Below are 22,300 nucleotides of genomic sequence, written 5' to 3' on the forward strand. Positions count from 1 at the left end.
CTCTGTACAATCTCCTAATGGAGTTATTATGTAATAATAATGTGCTCTTTATCAACCAGTCATCCTCACTGACTTTTTTTCATGCATCAACAAGTCACAAAACACAACAATGATTATAAAACCATTCTTTATTTTAAGCAGCTTCTATGCAATGAATCAGTTAATTTCAAATTCCTAAAAGGGAATTTCCTCATTACTATGAACTTTATTTCTAAACCCAATTCACTTTGTCAATTTATAACAGTAGTGGAGGTCTCTACCGATGTCTCTGCCGCAGAGGAAGACAGGACCCACACACTTGCTCTAAATTACAAACCACTACTGCTTGGACAAGAGCATGGCCATTCTTTCAGAAGCGGAGAGTCATCTCAAGAAAGTGCATTTAATTTCATTCTCTTCAAGCACACAAACATTTTTCCTGCAGCTGACCAGCAAAGGTACTGGTTGACTAGGTATCAGAGCTTGTTGCTGCCAGGAAGACTCTATGCTGATGGTGGACCCAGTGAGAGAACCCCCACTTAATTGTTTATATAGGTTAAGGGTTGGGCTTATAAAATAAATAAATAAAATAAAAAAGGATAAAAACATTCTTTAAAAACGTACCATAGTACATTAACACTTATAGGAGAAAGAAACCCTTTTAAAATATATCACCTTAGCAGCAGGTTATATCATGGGGCAATTTAAATAAAAAATTCCTAATTTCAAAAACAATTATATTTAATATAGAATCCAGTTCACCAGAATATACATTTTCAAATCAACTTTAATATGTTATCCCCAGGCCCGGCGCTCCCATTAGGCAAGGTTAGTCACTTGCCTAGGGCGCCGGGCTCTGGAGGGCGCCACAGAATTCTAAAAGACTTTAAAACTGTGCGGCGACCGATGACCATACCTGTCACGGCCGCCGCACGGCATTCAGATGCACGGGGAGGGGGGGAGAGGCTATTTTGTCACCACCGCCGCCTCTCTGCTCCGTCTCCTCCCCTCCACTTACTAGTGTCAGTGAGTGGAGGGGAGGAGACGGAGCAGAGAGGCGGCGGTGGTGAGACAAGGTAAGGAGAGAAGGGAGGAGGGCGGCGATTTTTGCGGGGCGGGGGGCGCCGCTTTTTTAAAAATGCCTAGGGCGCCGTGGACCCTAGCACCGGCCCTGGTTATCCCATACTTTGGACATTCGAAATCTGACTCACCTCTCTAGCCATTAAGTCCAAAGTTTCAGATGGGTACAGTTCAACTATTTGAAGTAGTCTTGGAAATTTTAGCTGTGCATCCTTAGACCCAAGCTTCAATGCTTTGATCATGTTATCCACAACGATTTCAGGAAATATTTTACAGTCCTGAACATCCAACACTATTAACAGGAGAAAACAATTGAGGAATTGATTTAATTACCAAATTTTGATAAAGGTACATCATATGCAATGTGCTATTTGTACAGAAAGCACACAAAATAGCCTGCATTACACTATGTATCAGCAAACTAAAGTGAAGTCACAGGAGCACATTTCCCAGCCCAATAAGATGAGCCCTTTGATTAAAGATAAAAAAGAATAAAACTAAAAAGGGAGCAAATATGATGTTAGTGTTGATACATGTGATAACAGGTAGGTCAAAAGGAGAAGAAAGGGAAAAAGAGGACATAAATGTATTTGGGGGAGGTGTAAGAAATGTAGTTGAAATGTATTTAGATGCGAAGGGGTATGAACAGATGGAAATAAACACTACGTAGTAACTAGGCAAATCAGCAGAGAATAAGCAAGAAAAAAAAATGCAACTCAAATTCTGAATTGTATTATGCTAGGAAAAAAACAATCCCAGAAAAATAAAACATCTTAAAATATTTAATTTTCAATAAGTAAGTAATAATCAAGAGAAGTAGTAAATCACAAAATACAATTAAAACCACCACTTATATCAGTACCTGCTGATTTGTCTTCCACTTTCCGGAGATGGGTGTCACAAAAATCCACCAAAGTCATGTAAGCTTTAATGACTCCTTTGTTGTCAGTCCAGTCTGCAGAGCGGGACTGTTGTTCTTCTGCTGCTTTTCTGACAGCAGATGTCAAGTAATGCATTGATTTCCTATATAGTCCTGCAGCCACCTGCAGTCGAGCATAACAATAATGGAAATGACTGTAAATAGTAGATAAGCACTGAGAGAACACTGGCAGTAGAATCTTAGGCACTTTACAATTTCACTAAGACGCCACTTTAACATTCTCAGACACAAACCTATTCAGAGACTGTTTCAGACAAGGTAGGGTCCAGTATTGCGACCAGTGATGGTATCCTTTGTATGTACAAAGCAAATATCATTCTATTGCCAAATATACAAATCGGAGCAGTTTGTTGTCTATTATACTAAGAACTTTCATAATCTGCCAGGGGATAATATATATAAGGGGCAGTAGATAAGGAAGGATGGAATGTGTAGATAAATTTTGATGCAAAATTCATTATTGAATGTAAGGGGGACATTCTTGTCATTGACAGGCTAGATAGAAGGTGGTAACAATAGTCATGTGGGGAAATTATGAGGGTGTGGATAAGGAGCTTGGTTACATAATTTATAATGAAAATATGTTTTGTAGATGTTGTGCAAATTGACGAGGTTGACTTGAAGCTCGAATGTGAAGAGGAGAATGACACCTAGGCTGCAAACATAGAAAGTAGGTAAAGTGATGGTTGACTGTTTAAAGGTTATCAGAGAAACGTTTGAAAGATGATGTAGAGAATAGTCAGTTTCAATTTTGTTATGGTTGACTTTAAATACCTTTGAGACATTCATGAGAAGATAGCTGAAAGACAAATTGAAATGTTGGCTAATAAAAAGGGCTTTACCATTCGGTTGGAGAGGCAAATCTGGGTGTCAACATACATGTTATGCCGACACCCATATGTGAACACCTGTCTACCTAGAAAGGTGGTGAGAACAGTAGTGGGCTAAAGACCGAATCTTTGAGTACTACAACAGGTGGAGGAAGATGAGGTTTCATTGAAGCAAACCATGAATGATTGGTTGGACAAGTATGACAACAACCAGGAGAGAGCAATATCACAAATGCCAAGAGAATGGAGGCTTTCCTGTAGAGGGTGATGAACAGTGTCAATTGAACATGAGATTCAGGAGGAATAGGAGGGAAGAATCATCATCTGATTTTGCTGTAAGGTGGTTGTTTGTTACTTTTTTGAGTGTATATTCGGTGGTGTGGGTTGGTCAAAAACTAGAATGAAGATGTTGTAGCAGGGAGCTAGATGTGAGAAAAGGATTAGTCTGCTGTAAACAAGGCTCTCCAGTACTTTTGAGGAAAATGAGAGTACAGAAAGTGGGATTTTTGGTACTCACAACAAATTCTTTTCTCGCAATCCACTGGGGGCAAACATTTATTTTTATTTAAACTAGTATTTCATTGCATTGCGCCAGGTATCCCACATACATCATAACCATGCACTTACCTACAACTTCATTCTTTGCTCTTTCAGTAGTAACGGACAATGAATTTGCTTTCATCATTCCACTATCTGTCCACTTGATCTAGCATTGCTCTTCTGACCTACTGCATACTTGTCCCTGCCATGACTACATTATTCAACCTTTCCTTCACCACAGGTATTTCCCTTTAAAACGTGCAATCATCTCCCCCTATAGGGGACACTGGAGTACAATGGGATAGATATGGTGTTAGGACCTCTGGCACTTTAAATAAAACATCAATGGAAAGCTCCACCCTCTCTATCCTCTACTGGTCAATAATAGAGTGCTACGCCAGCAGTGAATGCAGTTACTACTTCATTTTTGCCAAGATATTAGTACCCAAGTATTCAGAGCAACTGCTGTTGCCTGGAAAAACCATCATCATGCACAAGTGGTACAGGTATTCTATGCATATGGAGGCAGTACATAACTACTGCCATTTAAGCATGTTTTAAATGTGTTTTTCTAGTTCTGTTCTGTAGTGAACAACTTGATAATTCATAATGATTTGAAAATGAAGCCTCTCTGTTCCATGATGCCTAAGTTTTGAATACTTATATGTCAATCAGTTCATTTAAGGCATATACCCCCTTTTTCATACATGTCATTCTTATTGTGTCTTGATGTAAAGAGGATTCACAATTGTGTCCCACTTTTTTAAAAATTCTATTTTTCCCTTTTGAATTAAAACTTTAAAAATAAAGAATATGTGAAAAGAATGTGTTCTGTTTATGAAAAATGCTTACATTTTCTGCAGACTCCGCAAGCTGTATGACTTTTCTAGCCTTTGATTCCTCAATTCTCTCCAGGCTGTCTGACTCCTTACAGATTGCATCACCCATGATTCTGTAAGTGGCCCCCAGTAACATGTTGTGATATCTGAATGCCCGAGGATATCTGTTTAAATATTCAGGTTTGCTGTCATCTGGTAAATTTAAAAACACATATTAGCATTTTCAACAGGCAATGAGTTTAACTAAAATGTTATATAATTTGCTAATGTGAACAAAGCAAAACAGTTTTTTTACAGATATTGAAAATCCCATTCTCTATATTTTATCTATGCCCCTCTCACGGGCACACAAGGGCCAATAATGCTGTTCAGTCCAAGATTTGCCCATTTAACACTGGAGAACAATGGTCAAACATTTTCAACTTACACTGGTACCTGTTGGTACAGACGGAAGGCAACTGCACACGGATCAATATCGGTAATCTACTGAACCGTCAAAGCAAAAAAAATGTTTTTCCACATCATTAGGTTCCTTCACGCTTTACCTAACAGTCTTTACATCAGTCCATTTTATTGTTATGTAGCCATTAGTCATTACCCCGAAAATGAAATTATTCCATCCATAATTTAAAGGATGTTTACAAAATAAAATGTTTAGTTAAAAGAAAAAAATGACACACTGCTCAAGCAGCACAAAGATAGGTGCCTTACTCCACGGGCACTTAAAACTGAAAAGCCATTGGTTAAGGGTATATAAGGGGAGGAGCTTCCATTAAAACGGTTTTCAAAAATTCAAAGTAAGTGTCTATTACTCAAACACAAGCCCTCTATACCCAAATTGTAACAGTGTCTCTCAAAGTGGAAGAAAGAGAATTGCAGTTGTCACTGCAGTTATCTGCAACCTATTACCCTGTCTAACTATGCTGGGCGTCAGTGGAATACAATAGTCTATTAAAGGAGAGAGCATACCCTGTAATTTCTTATACAGATAGCTTTAACATTTCAAGTGGCCAGGGAGATTAATGGGTTTACATAAATGTGGACTAAACCTTTAAAGACCACAGACATTGGATAAGGCTCTTTGTGCCTCAAGCCTGTCAGTAAATTGTTTGGCTGTCTTTCGTGAATACTGCTCAGAATGTGATTTGAATAAGGATGTCACGATTCCATGATGAAACCTCAAACATGTGTCAGAAAATGCACGTGCCTACTGTTTTGATACACATATACATTATGCTCTCTAAAACACGCCAAAAAAACCATACCCACTTTCTGTATGAATAGAAAGACAGTTTAATTCAGATTAGTTGTTACCTAGTAATGAGATTGTTTTTAATACAGTCAATATTTGTTCCGGACAGCTTTGGACCTGGCTGCGACTGTGGCTGTAACGACAATAGCTGTGAGTCCATTTCATCAACCAGTCTTCATTGCTTTTAGATTCGCCGTGGAGTTCTTTAAGCAGTTTCATAGCAACAGAGAAGTTACTCTACAAATAATAAAATGAGTTGCACACAGTTTATTATTTGTAAATAGAATCTGCACATAAAGGGGAATTTATATGGTGTGGAAGTGTGTATTGAACAGAGAGAGGCTGGGAGACAGGGGCAGGAACCAATAATGGACTAGATAAGGTATTCAAATACAGGAAAAAAGTATAATATTCACAGAAAAAAAAAAACACTGTTGATTGTACGGCACTGCGGATTCTGTGATTAAACTAACATGATTATTATTTCTGAATCAGGTCATGCAACTACCTGTTTTCTGGCACTGTCAACCATCTTCATTTTCATGATAAATTTGCATTTTCTGATGAGAAAGTTAACATCGTCCTGCTTGTCCACTTCCTTCACCTCAAAGTCATCTGCACCACTGTCTATTTCCATGCTTTCATCAACTAGATGCATGGGCAGCTTTTCTTGTATTTTGTCAAGGAAGAAGCATCTTAATCAATGAAAACACTGTGGTTATTCAGAGTAAAAAGCAAATACAGGGGTCACATGGGAACATCTGCACAAAACGTCACCAATTTACTCATATGTTCGAAAACAACAAACATTTATACCTATTAGTAATGATGTCATCCCAGATGTTCATGGGGTCCATTTTATCATCTGGATATCTACTCATCCAAAGGTGGAAGAGTCTTTTCAGGGAGGGCAAAGATGATAAATTACCTATAACCAGTAAATAGAACGTAAAAACATATTAAAATAAAACATTAATAATTGTAGATATAAAGGTATACAGCAAAACATACAGCAAATTATGGTTAAAACTTACATTTAGTATTCTTTTTCACATTCTGATAGGGAAAGGGAATGATAGTTGTTACTGGCTAAATATATTTGTGCCTGGAATTTGCTAACCATCTACTGTGCATACATAAATATCCACTGCAGGTTTTGGGCTGATCAGACTTGCATGCAAAATATAGCAGAGCACATGGATCCAATGTAAATGACAGCTTAGAGTTCCGGTAAAGTGGCCAATAACTATCCCTGGACACCAGATTGTTATACACAATGCTCCAAGTGTGTGCTATGTACAGCTTATTGGGTGACCTATTAATACAAGAATTTCCTGTGGCATCACAAAAATGATGCAACCATGTTTACAGAAGCCCAATATTGCTGCACGGGAGATTTCAGAGTGTCTCTGCCAAAATGAATCTCAAATCTAACAGTCACTACTGTAAGGTCCACTTTACACTGGATTTACCAATGCTGACAATAGGAAATACCTGAGATAAGTTTTCTGTTAAGTAAATAAACATTTATAGGCTACATGACATTTCATACCTTATATCATGTAAACTATATGTTATCTCTTATACTTGGGTCAATTAGAGGACTCATTTTGGCGTAACACAGTAGGGTTTGCACTACTTTTTTTTCTTTTTACCTGTATAAAGCTTTCAAAATAAATTCAATTATTTATTTCACAATGTGACCAAATAAAAGCCCTTTGTCCACTGACAAAGCCAAAGGGCGAAGCGTGTGTCAATGTGAAACAGCAGTATGTGGTTTTCACACTGCTGATAAGGAAGCTCTTGTGGTTAATAAAAGAAACATAGTGAATATATTTCTATTAGCATAGTGTGGATGGGTTAATGCCATTACATCTGAGACCTAAATGCGTCATGGTTTAAAATATCTCTGGAACTAGGGAGAAAGGGGAGACACCAAATGCATGTGTGCAATCACCCCGCTTAGAGAATTCAATAACTACTGCTATTAGGTCTGAATTAATAAACATGTGCCAGGGATCAGATTCTAACAATTAGTAGCAGAATGACTGAAATTCATTAACATATTTACAGCCAAGATGAGAAGCTTTTAGTACATGGAGTAGTTCTGATGGTCGTGGAAAGGGAAGACGCTGGACATATATGCATAAGAGGATTTATGTACTTACGTTAAATCCGTTTCTCTGATTCCGTCTGGGGGACACTGCTTTACCATGGGTTGTGGAGGGGAGCTGGGAATTGGCACCTAACTAGTTAACTTTAGTGCTGCTGAGACCCCTCCCCTCTACAATCCCCCTGCCTCTTCCTGTACAATCCAGTTAGTTTTAAAAAGCCCCAGGAGAAAAAAGGGCAGTCAAACAAGAGCACACAGAAGAATGGAGGGATCGCAGTGTCCCCCAGACGGAATCAGAGAAACGGATTTAACGTAAGTACATAAATCCTCTTTTCTCTTTCATCCAGTCTGGGGGACACTGCTTTACCATGGGGACGTTCTAAAGCAGCCCCTAAAGGGTGGGACTACTCTGAAAATCCCGCTCGTAAAGCATTACGAGCGAAATTTGCATCTGCAAAGACATTAAATTGATAAAATTTAGTAAACGTATGGACAGAGGACCAAGTGGCTGCCCTGCAAAGCTGGTCCGCAGAAACACCATTCCTTGCTGCCCACGACGCCCCAACCGATCTGGTGGAATGGGCTGTGATTCTCTCCGGCACAGGACGGCTAGCCCTTATATAAGCTTGTCTGATGCTAGACGTAATCCATCTTGCAATGGACTGTTTTGAGGCTGGCTAGCCTCTCTTATTAGCGTCATAAAGGACAAATAGAGAGTCTGTACGTCTAATCTGGGAAGTTCTCTTACCATAAATGCGGAGAGCCCTAACCACATCTAACTTTTCCATCGATTGCTGATCCGTATGGGAAGAAGATGAGAAAACCGGAACTACAATTTCCTGGTTGAGATGAAAAGCCGACACTACTTTTGGTACGAAAGAAGGGAGAGTTCTTAACACCGCTCTGTCCTCGTGGAAAACCAAATATGGTTCCCTACAGGACAGAGCTCCTAATTCGGAAACTCTACGAGCCGAAGCGATAGCCAAAAGAAAGAGGACCTTCCAGGTCAACCACTTTAGGTCTGCCTTACTCAAAGGTTCAAAGGGGGGGCCCTTGAGCATCTCTAGGACCATGTTGAGATCCCATGGAGCAGTAGGAGGGACATAGGGAGGTTGGATATGTAAAACTCCCTGGAAAAAAGTCCTAATATCTGGCAATTCGGCTAATTTCTTATGAAAAAATACAGAAAGTGCCGAAACCTGGACCTTTAGGGAACCTAACCTAAGGCCTGCTTCCAGACCATTTTGAAGGAAGGCTAATAGACGGGAAAGTCGAAAAGAGGACGAGTGGAACGTCCTCTTTTCGCACCATCTAATGTAGGCCTTCCAAATCCGGTGATAGATCCGAGAAGAAACAGGTTTCCTGGCTCGCATCAGAGTCTGAATTACACTGGGCGAAAAACCTCTAGCCTTCCAGAGGCTGGCTTCAACAGCCATGCCGTTAAATTGAGCTGAGGTACATTCTGGAAATGGAATGGACCTTGCAGAAGCAGGTCGATTTGATACGGAAGGCGGAACCCCGGCCCTTCCGCCATAGATATGATGTCTGCGTACCACACTCGGCGCGGCCAAGAGGGAGCGACTAGAATTACTGGCAGAAGGCCCTGCCGAACTCGTCTGAGTACTCGAGGAAGCATGGGAATTGGGGAACACAGGTATCCCAACCTGAACTCCCATGACATCGTCAAAACCTCCACTGCCGCCGCTAAGGGATCCCTTGCCCTTGCGCAAAACTTGTGGACCTTCCGGTTGTGTCTGGAGGCCATGAGGTCTATGTCCCGAAGACCCCACCTGAGAACCAGAGACTGGAAGACATCCGGGTGTAGAGACCACTCCCCCGGCATCAGCTGGTTTCGACTTAAATAGTCCGCCTCCCAGTTTTCTATTCCTGGAATGAAAACCGCCGATATTGCTGGGACATATTGCTCTGCCCAAACAAATATCTGGGCTGCAATCTCCATAGCCGCTGCACTCCTGGTTCCTCCTTGTCTGTTGACATATGCCAACGGCCGTGGCATTGTCGGACTGAATTCTGACCGGTTGGCCCTGAAGAAAAGACTGGGCTCCCCGGAGAGCCAAGAGAATGGCCTTTAATTCCAAAACATTTATCGGTAGAGTTGATTCCTGAGGCGACCAAATTCCTTGGAGTCGGAGGTGAAGGATTACCGCCCCCCCAACCCTTCAGGCTGGCGTCTGTCGTGGCTATGATCCATGGCCATTGTGCGAAGGATTTTCCCACACTCATGTTGTGCAGACACATCCACCACTGAAGTGATTCTCTCGCTTTCTGAGATAGAGAGATCTTTTGACTTTTCAGGTGTAGGTGTGACCCTGACCACTTCGATAGCAGATCCCATTGGAAACATCGAGAATGGGCTCGCCCGAAGGGAATGGTCTCGAAAGAGGCCACCATCTTTCCGAGTAGCCTCATGCACAAGTGCATTGAGGGGCTGGGGTAAGACAAAACCTGGGAGGTTACCGACTGAATAGAGGAGATTTTCTCTGCTGGGAGAAACACTCTTTGCCTCCTGGTGTCCATGATGAGTCCCAGTAATACCATGTGCTGACACGGGATCAACTGGGATTTCTTTGAATTTATTAGCCAACCGTGGCCCTCGAGAACTGCCTGGGTGAGGGACAGGTGATAACGCAGGCAACCTTCTGAGGAAGCCTTGATGAGTAGGTCGTCCAAGTAAGGAACGACCTGAACTCCCTGCAGGTGAAGACATGCTGCCATAACTGACATAATCTTCGTGAAGACCCTTGGCGCAGTTGAGAGGCCAAAGGGGAGGGCCCGAAACTGATAGTGAGCAGATCCTACCGAGATTCTGAGGAGAGACTGGTGGTGGATCCAGATGGGAATGTGGAGATAAGCGTCCTTTATATCTATGGACGCAATGAACTGATTTATCTCTAGGCCGTTTATTACTGACCTCAGAGATTCCATCCGAAATTTGTCCACCCTTAAGTGAACGTTGAGGCCCTTTAAGTTTAGGATGGGCCGAAAGGAGCCGTCCGGCTTCTTGACTAGGAACAGGTTTGAATAAAAACCCCTTCCTTTCTGCCCATCTGGCACTCTGCAGATGACCTGCTGGAGTAAAAGAGAAGCGACACAATCCTGTATAGCCCGTCTTTTTAAAAGATTCTGAGGTAGCGGGGTCTGGAAGAAACGCTGTGGAGCCGGGCCCAATAGGTCTATTCTGTACCCCTCTGAAATGATTCTCAGAATCCAAGGATCTTGGGAAGACGCTGTCCACTGTTTTTGAAACAGGGACAGACGTCCTCCCACTGGCGCCCCCTGTAGTACAGGTTGGTCGTCAGGACGCAGGCTTTTCCTGGGTCTTAGCGGCCTGGCGCTTGGTAGTAAACGAGGATCTTCCCCTAGAGGAGCCTCGGGAATTAGATTGCCTTCCTCTGAAGGACTGACCCCTTTGGAAGGAGGTCCCTCGAAAGGGCTGTCGGAAGGAGCTATTCCTCTGAGCGCGGCTTCTGTTAGCGTATACTGGCAAAGAAGTGCTTTTGCCCCCTGTAGCCTGGGAAATGAGGGTATCCAATTCCGGACCGAATAAGCCCGCTGCAGAAAAGGGGATGGTTTCAACGGACCGCTTTGACTCTGCATCACCTTCCCAGGATTTCAGCCATAGTGTTCTCCTTGCTGAAATGGAGGCCGCCTGAATGGCAGAGGAAACCGCCGCTGAATTCTGGGCCGCCTCATAGAGATACCCCGAAGCTTTCTTTAAATGCAAAGCAAGGGGAAGGAGCTCGGAGTCCTGTAAAGCTTCTGCCAGCTGGTCTGCCCATGCTTCCATGGCTTTTGCTACCCAGGCTGAAGCAAATGTGGGTCTAAAGCCAGAACCCGCGGCCGCAAATATTGATTTGAGCTGGGATTCTACCTTACGGTCATTGGCGTCTGGAAGAGACGCTTAACCCGGGGCTGGGAGTAGAGTATGTTTAGCCAGGCGAGCAATAGGAATGTCTACCTTGGGAATACTCTCCCAGCGAGTCGCCTCTTCCTCCTGAAGAGGATACAGAGAGGCGAACCTTTTGGGAATGAAAAACCTCTTCTCAGGTTGTTTCCAAGCCCCTTCAGCAATCTCTCTGAGTTCTGCAGAAGGAGGGAAACGGTTGGTTTTTCTTTTGGCCTTTTTGAACAGACTTCTGTCCCTGGGGGAAACCTCCTCCGGCTCTGGGAAGTCCAGCGCCTGTCTAACAGCTAAAACCAAATCATTAACAAATTGGTTTCTAGGGTACACTTCCTGCTCTGAGGAATGACTATGGTCAGCATCCGAATAGATTTCCCCCTCTTCCTCAGACTCTGAAAGGACCACAAGGGGATTTACCGCTCTAAGCCTCCTTCTCTTAGCAGGCGGGGTATTAGAGGAATCTAGCAACTGGTTAAGCTTGTTTAATCCCTTCAAAAAGGCTGTAGACCAAGCCGGGTCTGTATTAGCAAGGGCTGGGTCAGCCTGTGATGTGGAAGTTCCCGGCAAACTCGATCCACTGGCATCTGAGGAAGCCTGGGGGTCTGACTGCGTATTAGTATTGCTAGCCACCGAAGTTGCCACAGTTGATAGCAACTGATTTGATTGAAAAACCATTTGGGCTAGGGAGGTAACCGACTGTGTTAGGGAGGTTACCCAGGCCGGTTCCTCAGACGAAGGGGCTGTAACCTGCTGGCTTTGCACAGAGGGGGCCCCTGCTTCGCATGCAGCGCAGAGCGCCAAAGGGTCCTTCTGCCCACACGGTAATTTAACATGACATTTAGAACATGTGAAATATTTAGCCATAGGGCCCTTTCCCTTATCTGTCATTTTATATAAAGGAAGGCACACCAATCACACAAAATCAATCTAGCTGAATATACAGATAGAGATAAAGGAAGAGAGAGAGAGAGAGAGAGAGAGAGAGAGAGAGAGAGAGAGAGTAAAATATATTAAAAGAACAGAGTAAATTACAAGTAATCAACTAATGTCTTTGAAAAAGTTGTACTTGAATATTTTAAACACCATAAATATTTTAGGCTAGCAGGAGACTATAATGTAAACCTGCTAAGCCAGTAATAAAACAACAAATATGTGTTTAAATAAGCTTGTACTTAGCCCAAGGGCCACCAAGACAAGGAGAAGTCCAACAGCAGTCTGTGCTCTCCCTCAGCTCTGTTCCTGTTCCCGGGCTTCTGCTTTGGCGCTAGAACCCTGGGAAAGTCCATCTCTCTCTTTCTCTGTAAGAAGGGGGGGAACTCTATGTTTTAGCTCCCCCCTCTTCCCTGATGCCGATGTTCCTGCTTGAAAATCCATAGGAAAAAACGGCTTTTGGTGGCAGATTTGTGGAGACCTCTATTAGTTCCTCTTCCCAGGACAGAGGTCTCCGCAGCGGTACTTTCCGACGCCCCCCTCCTATCTCTGAGGGGGGAATCTTAGTTTAGCCCCTTCCCCTCAGAGTTTCTGCCGAATCCAAGATGGCCGCCGCCATTTTCATTACCCGATAACCAGCGCTCTATGCCTGTAATGGCAGCGCCGGTTATTGGGGAGGCTATGGGAGTGCAGCGGTCCATGAGACCGCTTGTCACTCCCTTCAATCAGGCACTTTGTAATTCAGCCCCTGTCAGTGAGAACCGCTGGCTCTCAGCTGACAGGGGAATGCCTGCGCTGCCAAGCTGTGAGTGTGTTCTCTATATTAGAACACACTCCAGCGCTGCCACCTGTGTAAAAAAAAAGAAAACATAAAAGAACAAATAAAATGTATTAAAATTACACTAAGCACTAAAAAACTTGCCCTAACTCCAGGGCACCTAAAAAAAACTGGATTGTACAGGAAGAGGCAGGGGGATTGTAGAGGGGAGGGGTCTATCAGCAGCACTAAAGTTAACTAGTTAGGTGCCAACTCCCAGCTCCCCTCCACAACCCATGGTAAAGCAGTGTCCCCCAGACTGGATGAAAGAGAAATATAATTCCACACCCATCCAGGGACTATACGAACACTGATTTAGGTTAGAACATTTGAGATATTTTCTGGAATATTTTACAGTCTGATAGTCGGACAGTATTCATATTACCCCAGGTGAATTAATTAACTTATTCACACTATTAGATAAGATTACTATCACATAATATAACTCCACAAGAGCTTTTTTATTATGTGTCTGTTTTGATGCATTTTTAATCACTTTTCTTTCTTAGTTATCACTCTTTATCTTCTTTTAATATTTAGCTGTGTTATGGATGTGTGTTCATTAATACATTTTAAATGTAATAATGAAGGAATGATTTTAATTATTTAAAATAAATAATGGATTATCAAGAACGAATGGTGGTGCCCCAAATAGCAGATACACCTTTTTTTTTTTTTTTTGTGTTAATAATACTAAGTGGAAAAAAAAAACTTACTGGAATACACAAACCACTCAAAACATTATTGGCTCACTTTAACAAATACAAAAAATAAAACCTCAGGTCTGTTTTCTGGTCGCAAAAGGTCAGAGCTAATTGTGAACGGATTAAAAAAGAATATAACTAGTATTCAAAACACACAACCATAAATACAGGATTAGTACTGAGATTTACGTACCTGGAATGCTGATAAAATTTATAAAATCCTGAGTCTCAGTTAATGCTTGAACTGACTGCAGTTCAGTTAATCTGCTCTGATGTAACAATGTATCAATACTTGAATAGTTCTAAGAAAAAAATATGCCTTTGTTAAAAGATGTATAATACAATTTGTGCAAGCATCAACACCACAAGACTGCATATGATCATAACCTGACAGTCCAGAGAGATTGAATGAGGTGGTAGAATACATATATGAATAAAGGGGAATAATTGGCAAATGCTTTAGTATCCAGCACTCTTGGCCATATTTATATTTAGGAAGGTGTCTGCTCCTAAAAACGAGTGGAGGTTTGTAATACCGTTAAATGCTTATCTCTAAGGCTGCAGGGGGACACAGATGGACTCTTCCCTGTGAACCCCCGTCCTGTACCCCTGCTTCTCCACAGTTCAGAAATACCAAGACACATTCCTGAGTTGGCCTGTGTTACCCTACAACCTCCACTTTGGGCTACCCGCATCAGGAGGGGAGAACATGACTAAGAATGAACAGCCACATGAAGGTCCTACTAAACAGGCCCTCCACAGAAGTCCAATATGTAAATTGTGTGAAAAATATGCAGGGGCAACCAGTTCGCTGTCGCAAGCCTGGTCTGTCGACATCCCATTAAGTACAACCGAACAGCAGTAGATCACCCTGCTAGACAGTGCTATGAGCCCAGAAGGAACTGTATGCCTGCTACAGAACAGACCAATTGGATGAAGACCTTATATGGCAGGAGGTCAACTGAGAGGAGGCATCACATCAATTCCTATTGCCCTAGTAAAAGACAAACAAGGCATCTGAACGATGGCACACGCAGGACCTGGACAAATATGTCTGAAGATAACTCATCAAATCCAAGTAGCGATACTCTGCATCCTTGGGGTTTCAAGGGCAGTAAGATGGCACGGCATTCTCTTGGTTGACGAGAAAACCACAGACAACCTTAAGTTGGAAAGAGAAATTCTACTAAAAAGAGCCATGTTTTCATGCAAAACTAAATATGTAGGAACTATGAGAAAGAGCTGCAAGCTGATGGAATCACCTAATCGGAATGATCACTAGGAGAAAAATCACCTACCAGGAAAGAAAACACAAAGTAATAGAATGAAGGAGCTCAAAGTGAGGACCCTTCAGAAACCATTTTGTGTTCCACAAAGACAAAGGACAACAGAAGCAAAACAAAACATGGCCTGGTCCTTGTTAAAACAGGGACTACCTAGAAACATGCAAGCTCATGCTGATAAAAAAAAAAAAATACACTCAGAGGGGAAAAAGTTGAACCTTGATGAAATTTCTAGCCAGACTGCTTTCCAGAATAAAAATAAGCAAACGAGAGACAAGGAAGTCCTCGGTTAGAAAAGAACTATGCCATTAAAGCAAGTTTGGTTAGCCATTTTTTAAAGGACTCATTGCCTTTTTTGGAAGGTCCAGTCAAAGAGGGAGACGCCAAGGTTGACTGATCGAGAGACTGACTACACTTGTGTACTAAGACTATCAGGGTCGATAGAACAATGCAATCATCCCTTCTTGTCTGACCTTCTGCAGTGTGAGGGGGAACTAGTAGACCAATCGAAAAGGACACAGAGCTGCCAGAGCTTTTATGAGACATGCCTCTAGGTCTTTGTGCAAAAGAGGGAAGCTTGTGATTTAGTTGTGACATCAAAAGATCTATTTTTAGCAAACCTCAAGATCTGTACAGAGTCCTGAAAAACTTCAGGATGGAGAACGATTTGTCTCGGTCAATAATCAGACTGCTTATGAAGTCCTTTTCCCAGATGTCCACCTATGGGATATAGGTCAACCAAAATGGAAAGAACAAACATCTATGCCCATTTCAGAATGCAAGATGCTACCCTTCATGGTCTGTCAGCTGCAAGTCTTATTTATAATGCACCACAAGGGGGGTTTTAACAAACAACAAAACTACAGAATTATAGAACCAACAAAATTACATAACTACAAACATCAAAATTCACATAATTACCTCAAAATGTCATAATTACGTAAATAAAACTCTAATGAAAGGGGGCCCTGCTCATAGGAGCTTATAGACAGGAAGGAGGACATAAAGAGAGAAGCTGAGTTGGGGCAGAGGTTGAAGTTGTAGAGGTGGCAGAGTTAGATGGGCTAGTTGGCTTGAATGAAAAGGTGAGTTTTTAACCCTTGGAGGCTGGTGGCAGAGTTGGGTGGGAGGGAGCATGATGTGTGGATTGAAATGAGATTGGAGATATACGGTGTAGAAGAGCGACTGAGGGCTTTGTAGGTGTGGATGAGGCATTTGAACTGGATTCTCTAGGGTACAGGGAGCCAGTGTAGCGTCTGGCAGAGGTAGAATTGCAAGAGCATGAATTAGGCTGCAGTGTTGAGGATGAAGAGTTCTAGTTGCACCCAATGAGAGAAAGGGCCTAATTATGAAAATAACATGATGGAAGTGGCAGAATTGGGGACAGGGATCCATAGTGGCTATTGTCACAATGGAAAGAAGAAGAATCTTCCACCTAACTACTAAGAGAACTCTATCTCACCACCTCAAAAAAGCTACCATTAAGTGAGATGGGACACTTGCGATGCTTAAAAATCCTGTTCTAGAATGCAGAAATGCATTTTGATGAAAGTGCATATGAAATTGAACGTATGACACTGGTGGAGCTGTCCTTGGTCTTGAGAGTCCTGAATGTTTAAAATTGAAAGTAGCACCCTGATAAGGTGGTCAACAAAATCAATTACAGAGTGGGCCTTTTCTGGTCTTGGAAGGGTAGCCAAATTGAGTACAGCCTAATCTTTGTAATTTCTCCTAGTTTTGCATTGATTTTCAATAGACTGAGTGTGCACTAACAATTAAACGGAAGCATTCTTGGTGGTGTGGGAAGGGCTCAATTGGCCCATAAGTAATTTAGTTTGGCATTTAACAAGGACCACCAAAGATGGGGCTGAGGGCTTGTGGCCTTATTAATGGGCATGAATTCATGGGAATCTTACATGCTGGGACTCATTTGCCACCTAGCAGAAGAGCAAGAGTAAAAGAGACAAAACACGTCTGAATATGTCAGTACCACTATATCACATGTACCACGATAAGTAGTAGTTGTTTAGGCAGTTGTCCTAGACTACAGAATATACAGGATCCTGTAGCACAATATACCAGATCCCTGCATTACTGCTATTAGCAAATCCATGTCACATGGCAGTTCTTGATTGTTTCTACACTCCAGGAGACGTCACCTGGAAAACTTGTGCTTTCACAACCTTCTCCTCAGAATCTTGGCCACAGTTCCTGCCATTTTGAAAATATTAAACATGGCATTTAGCGGTTCTCCAAATTGAAATGCATTATGTTTAATCAAGCCAAGGCTCTCTGGGAGGCCTCCATGCTGCCATTCAGCCCTTCTCGCCCATGACAATGATGGGATAGGGAAGGGGGCCTGCCGGCGCAGTATGGGTCTGCAGCAGTAATTAAACCTTCCTGACCAAAAGTGACCAAGGAGCCAGGTGTGCTGAGACTTAGGCCAAACACTGAAGTTGGGGATAGGCATTCCCACAATGGAAGCAAGACAATGTACGAAGTGAGAAAAAATAACTGCCATGGTCCCAGGGATAATTGAGGCTATCCCTTATTTAGTGTAAAATAAACATATCAAATGTATAAACGGGCCAAAGCCCTGTGTCTGCCTTTTATGCAGGATACTGAAAAAGAGAACTATGGAGACGCAGAGGAACAGGAGGGAGTTTTTCCTAATTTTCCTAAAAATATGTTTTTGAAAACATAACCCACCATATCTATCCCCCTATTGTTTAAGGGCAAGAAAGAAAGTGCCATGTGGGATGGATAAGGAAATACCATTGACAGGGACAAAACAGGAATTCTCCAAATTAATTTCAATCAAATTGTTCACTATAAGAAATGTTTAGCTCTCACATGATAAGTTTAATCATAGGACTAGTACATAAACAAGAAGGCACCATCATTTTTGTTAAAACTTAAAATACAAAACAAATAAATACCTGCATGAACACATCGATTCCATTTTTTATATAGTATTTAGCCCGGTCAAAATCATCTTGTAAAATGTATAGAAGGCTCATCTCCTGACTATAGAATGTTTCCATCAAAACCTTTCTCTGCTCGACCTTCATAGCATCATCAATGAATGTTAATAAAGACTGGTCATCCTTCCCATTAAGGAGAAGCTTCACTTTACTGCGAACCATGTAAGGAAGATAGTTTTCCTATTTTGATAAATAAAATTGTTGTAATGTTTTGGTACAATGTTTAAGGCATTCAGTGGCACAGGAAATGAAGAAAGATTTACATATCCAATGATACCTGATAAAAATGGTCATTCCAAACTTTGTTGAGGTCTGGTGGACTTGCACTATCAATGTTGAGAGTGGAGCAGTATTCTAGAGGCTGCCATTCTGTTAGGTGATTGTAACATTCCATAGAAGCAGTTTCCCAAAAATCCTTCTCTGCGTCAGAAGGTTCCTCATCTGAAAAGTTCTGCTGCAGAGCCTGAAAAGAGCAGATTAGACCTATAAAGTTTATCCTCATCTTCCTAGAATACCTTTGTTCTCCAGAGACTGGTTTGTCAGGCTATACACATCTATTACTGCAAATTAGTAACTGTACAAATTATTGAAGTGCCATAATAAATCATGTAAAATACATAGAATTTGCTACCGTAAAAGAGGAGTCTCTTTCCAGTTATGTCATAACATTGTTAAAAACACCCTATGTGTTCTCTCCCCACCCCATCCCACTTCTAGTCAAAATGTGGGAACCTGAAGAAATGACTCCTGTTGTCTGTCTTTTATATTTTTAAGTTTTGATATTCGCTATGTTTTGAGAAAGGATATCACACTTATTATGTGTGTGTAACCTGCTGACCTTCAATAAAAGAAGATTTTTGTACTTGCGTTAAATCTCTTTCTCTGATTCCATCTGGGGGACAATGCTACCATGGGGTTCTATGAGGGCGCATGGAATTGGCACTTAAATAGTTACCTATATTTGCTGCTGACTCCTTCCCTCTCGAAACCCACACACTTCAGTAATACTAAAGTCCCAAGAAAAGGGCTCAACATCACAACTAACCGCAGAAGAGCAAAAGGGAGGGAACACAGTGTCCCCCTGATGGTATCAGAGAAAGATTTAACACAAGTACAAAAATCTTCTTTTCTCCTTCATCCACTCTGGGGGATACTGCTACCATGGGGACCTTCTAAAGTAGCCCCTAACGGAGGCAATGCTCTGGTCTACTAGCACGCAAAACAGAGGCTGAAACTGGCGTCCGCATACGACGGCCTACACAGCTGCTCTGCAGATGCTCCATGGCAAGCAGCCCAGGAAGTCCCTACCGCACGGGGAGAGTGCGCCGTGAGAACCTGAGGCACAGGCTCATTTCTACACACATAAGCAAGCTTAATCATATACCTAATCTGATGAGCAATGGTCTGCTTAGTGGCTGGCCAACCTCTCCTACGAGAATCGTGAAGAACAAAAAGAGAGTCAGACCTGCAACCAGCAGAAGTCCTGTCCACCTAAGCCCGTAAATCCCAGACCACGTCCAGACTAACAGAGGAAGGAGGCCCAGAAGGAGCAATCCCTTCCCTAATGGCCGGAACCCACCCTAGGCAAGAAACAAGATATGGTCCTATGAACCGCCCTATCCTCATAGAACATTAGATAAGGAACCCTGCAGGACAAGGCTCTAAGCTCCGACCCCCGTTAAATAGATGCAATGGCCAGCAAAAACACCACCTTCCACGTCAAGAAGCGCAGATCAGCAGACTCCAGTGGTTCGAATGAAGGGCGCTGAAGAACCTCAATAAACAGGATCAAATCCCACATAGCCAAGTGAGAAACGTTGGGAGGCTGAACATGAATCACCTCCTGAAGGAAAGTACAAACGTCTGGGAGGAAAGCCAACCGACGCTGAAAGAAAATAGAAAGCGCAGAGACCTGAACCTTCAAAGTCTTAGTCCCATCTCTAACCCATCCTGAAGAAAGGCCAGAAAACGGCTAATCTGAAAGAGGCGGGGTTATGACACTTCTTCTCGCACTACTGTACCTAGATCATCCACACCTTGTGATAGATCTTAGCTGATACCGGCTTCCGAGCATTCATGAGGGTCTCCACTACCCTGGAAGAGAACCTCATTAACTGCCAAAGGTCGGCTTCAACAGCCACTCCATTAAAGCCAGCCGAGGTAACTTCAGAAGATATAAATGGCTCTTGACTAAGAAGATCGGGCCTGAGAAGAAGAGCCCAGCCTGACCCTTCCACCAGAAGCAATATGCTGGCGAATAAGGGCCAATTCGGTGCAACCAGAATGACCAGAAGACCTTCCTACAGTACTCGCCTTAGAACCCGCAGGATCATTGAAATTGGTGGAAAGTGATATCCTAAACAGGAGTCACACCTCATGGACATTACATCCACCACCACAGCCAGATAAACTCTGGTTCTTGCGCAGAATCTTGGAACCTAGTGATTGTGTCTGGATGCCATCAGATCCAGATCAGACAGGCCCCATTTCCAGACTAAATCCTGAAACACCTGAGGATGCAGTTCCAATTCTCCCAGAAAAATTGCCAAGGCAAAGACCTCCAGCAGGTCGAAACACATTGGATGATTGATGACCCTCCACTCTATTGTTGCTGCCCGTCATTCAATTTGAAGTCCTTCATGTAATTTTGAGTGAATCCAGATGGATACATTTTGTACCGATATGCCCAGATCATCGGTTTTATCTGGTAGGTGGCCGGTACCTCTTTTATGGAGGATCAATTAATCTTTTCTTGTATGAATGCATTTTATATTATGTGCAATAAACCATGTTTGATTTTAAATGGTAATACACTATAAGATTTTTTTGCTCTCTCTCTCCTATATATTATGAATACGGAATTCCACATCTTCTATATATGATATGAGATTAGATGATTTATATATGGAAGAATTTGACCTTTAAAAGGAGAACCACCTTATCTACATTTGACCATTTATGGACTATTATTGACTATCTATGTTATATTACAGAGCCATTGGATGGTGTGTCAAATTTATGTGTTTGCAGATATCTGTAGAGAAGGTTCTGGAAACAGATATTCTGAAAAGTGGTGTCCATTATTAATCCTAGAAACCTCATCCTGTGTGAGGGCATCAACTGGGATCTGGAATAATTGATTATCCAACCATGTTGCTCCAGAATTCGAATAGACAGACAGGGTCAGATGCAGATAGTGAAAAAGGACCTAATAAGGCTTTCAGAAGAAAACAGCCCAAATAGGGGATAATGTTCACTCCCAAGGCACGTAAACGTGTTGCCATTAATATCATAATCTTTGTGAATACTCTCTGGGCTGTGGAAAGCCAAAGGGGATCGCCCTAAATTGATAATGGGAGCTTCCAACTGCTAAAACAAAGGACTGATCCCATCTAAAACTTGATTACTTGTAGATGTTTGTTTAACCCCTTAAGGTTTAGAATTGATGGAAAATAACCACCCTGTTCGGGGGTTTTATTTAAACCTGTTCTTCGTGCCCACTCTTTCTGCCACTCTGGACATGAACCCTACAATCCAAATTTCTCAGGTGGAAGCCGCCCACTGATACTCGAATAATTGTTGGTGACCCGCTATCCCCGCAGTCGCGAGGAGAAGAAGGTCCCGTCATGTGGATTATTATTTATTAATTTTTATTTATTTGTTTGTTTTTTGTTTTTATTTTATTTTGTGATTTGGACGTCTTTTGGCGTAAGCATCTCTACCCGTTTGTGACTGTCCTCATGTTGCAAGGAGTCTACCTCTATTGGCGGGCTGAACTTTATAGCCCATGTTCGCATGAAAGGATCTCCAAAAAGACCCTAAACACGGAGTTCGCAGTTTAGGGACATTCACCGGCAGGAAAGTACTTTTACCTGCAGTTGCTTGGCTAATCATACTGTCCAGTTCTGGACCAAACAGAGAAAAAGTTCAGTTAAGTGCGTATACATAGCATTATAAATATCTTCTAACTCTACAGGGATATATCCAGAGTTGTACTCCCCAACACAATCTTGTGTTAATATATATAACAGAACAATTCTCACAATAGAAGAATCTCAACAATAAGTTGATAACTATGTGAAGGAAT

The 22,300-nt window shown here is 42.2% G+C and overlaps 1 protein-coding gene across 1 annotated transcript in view; it reads right to left on the reverse strand.

The window, feature by feature from the left end:
* PRKDC (protein kinase, DNA-activated, catalytic subunit) overlaps positions 1-22,300 on the reverse strand; it is a 144,042-nt gene that overhangs the window by 34,942 nt on the left and 86,800 nt on the right. Inside the window, exons 46-54 of the mRNA XM_075213494.1 lie at positions 18,491-18,676; positions 18,169-18,393; positions 14,140-14,248; positions 6,277-6,388; positions 5,969-6,155; positions 5,523-5,697; positions 4,222-4,400; positions 1,922-2,102; positions 1,191-1,351 (exon numbers count right to left, since the gene is read on the reverse strand). Of these exons, the coding sequence (XP_075069595.1) occupies positions 1,191-1,351; positions 1,922-2,102; positions 4,222-4,400; positions 5,523-5,697; positions 5,969-6,155; positions 6,277-6,388; positions 14,140-14,248; positions 18,169-18,393; positions 18,491-18,676 (1,515 nt within the window). The remainder of the gene's footprint in view (positions 1-1,190; positions 1,352-1,921; positions 2,103-4,221; positions 4,401-5,522; positions 5,698-5,968; positions 6,156-6,276; positions 6,389-14,139; positions 14,249-18,168; positions 18,394-18,490; positions 18,677-22,300) is intronic.

This window comes from Mixophyes fleayi, chromosome 5 (assembly GCF_038048845.1).
Source record: "Mixophyes fleayi isolate aMixFle1 chromosome 5, aMixFle1.hap1, whole genome shotgun sequence".
NCBI classification, from domain to species: domain Eukaryota; kingdom Metazoa; phylum Chordata; class Amphibia; order Anura; family Limnodynastidae; genus Mixophyes; species Mixophyes fleayi.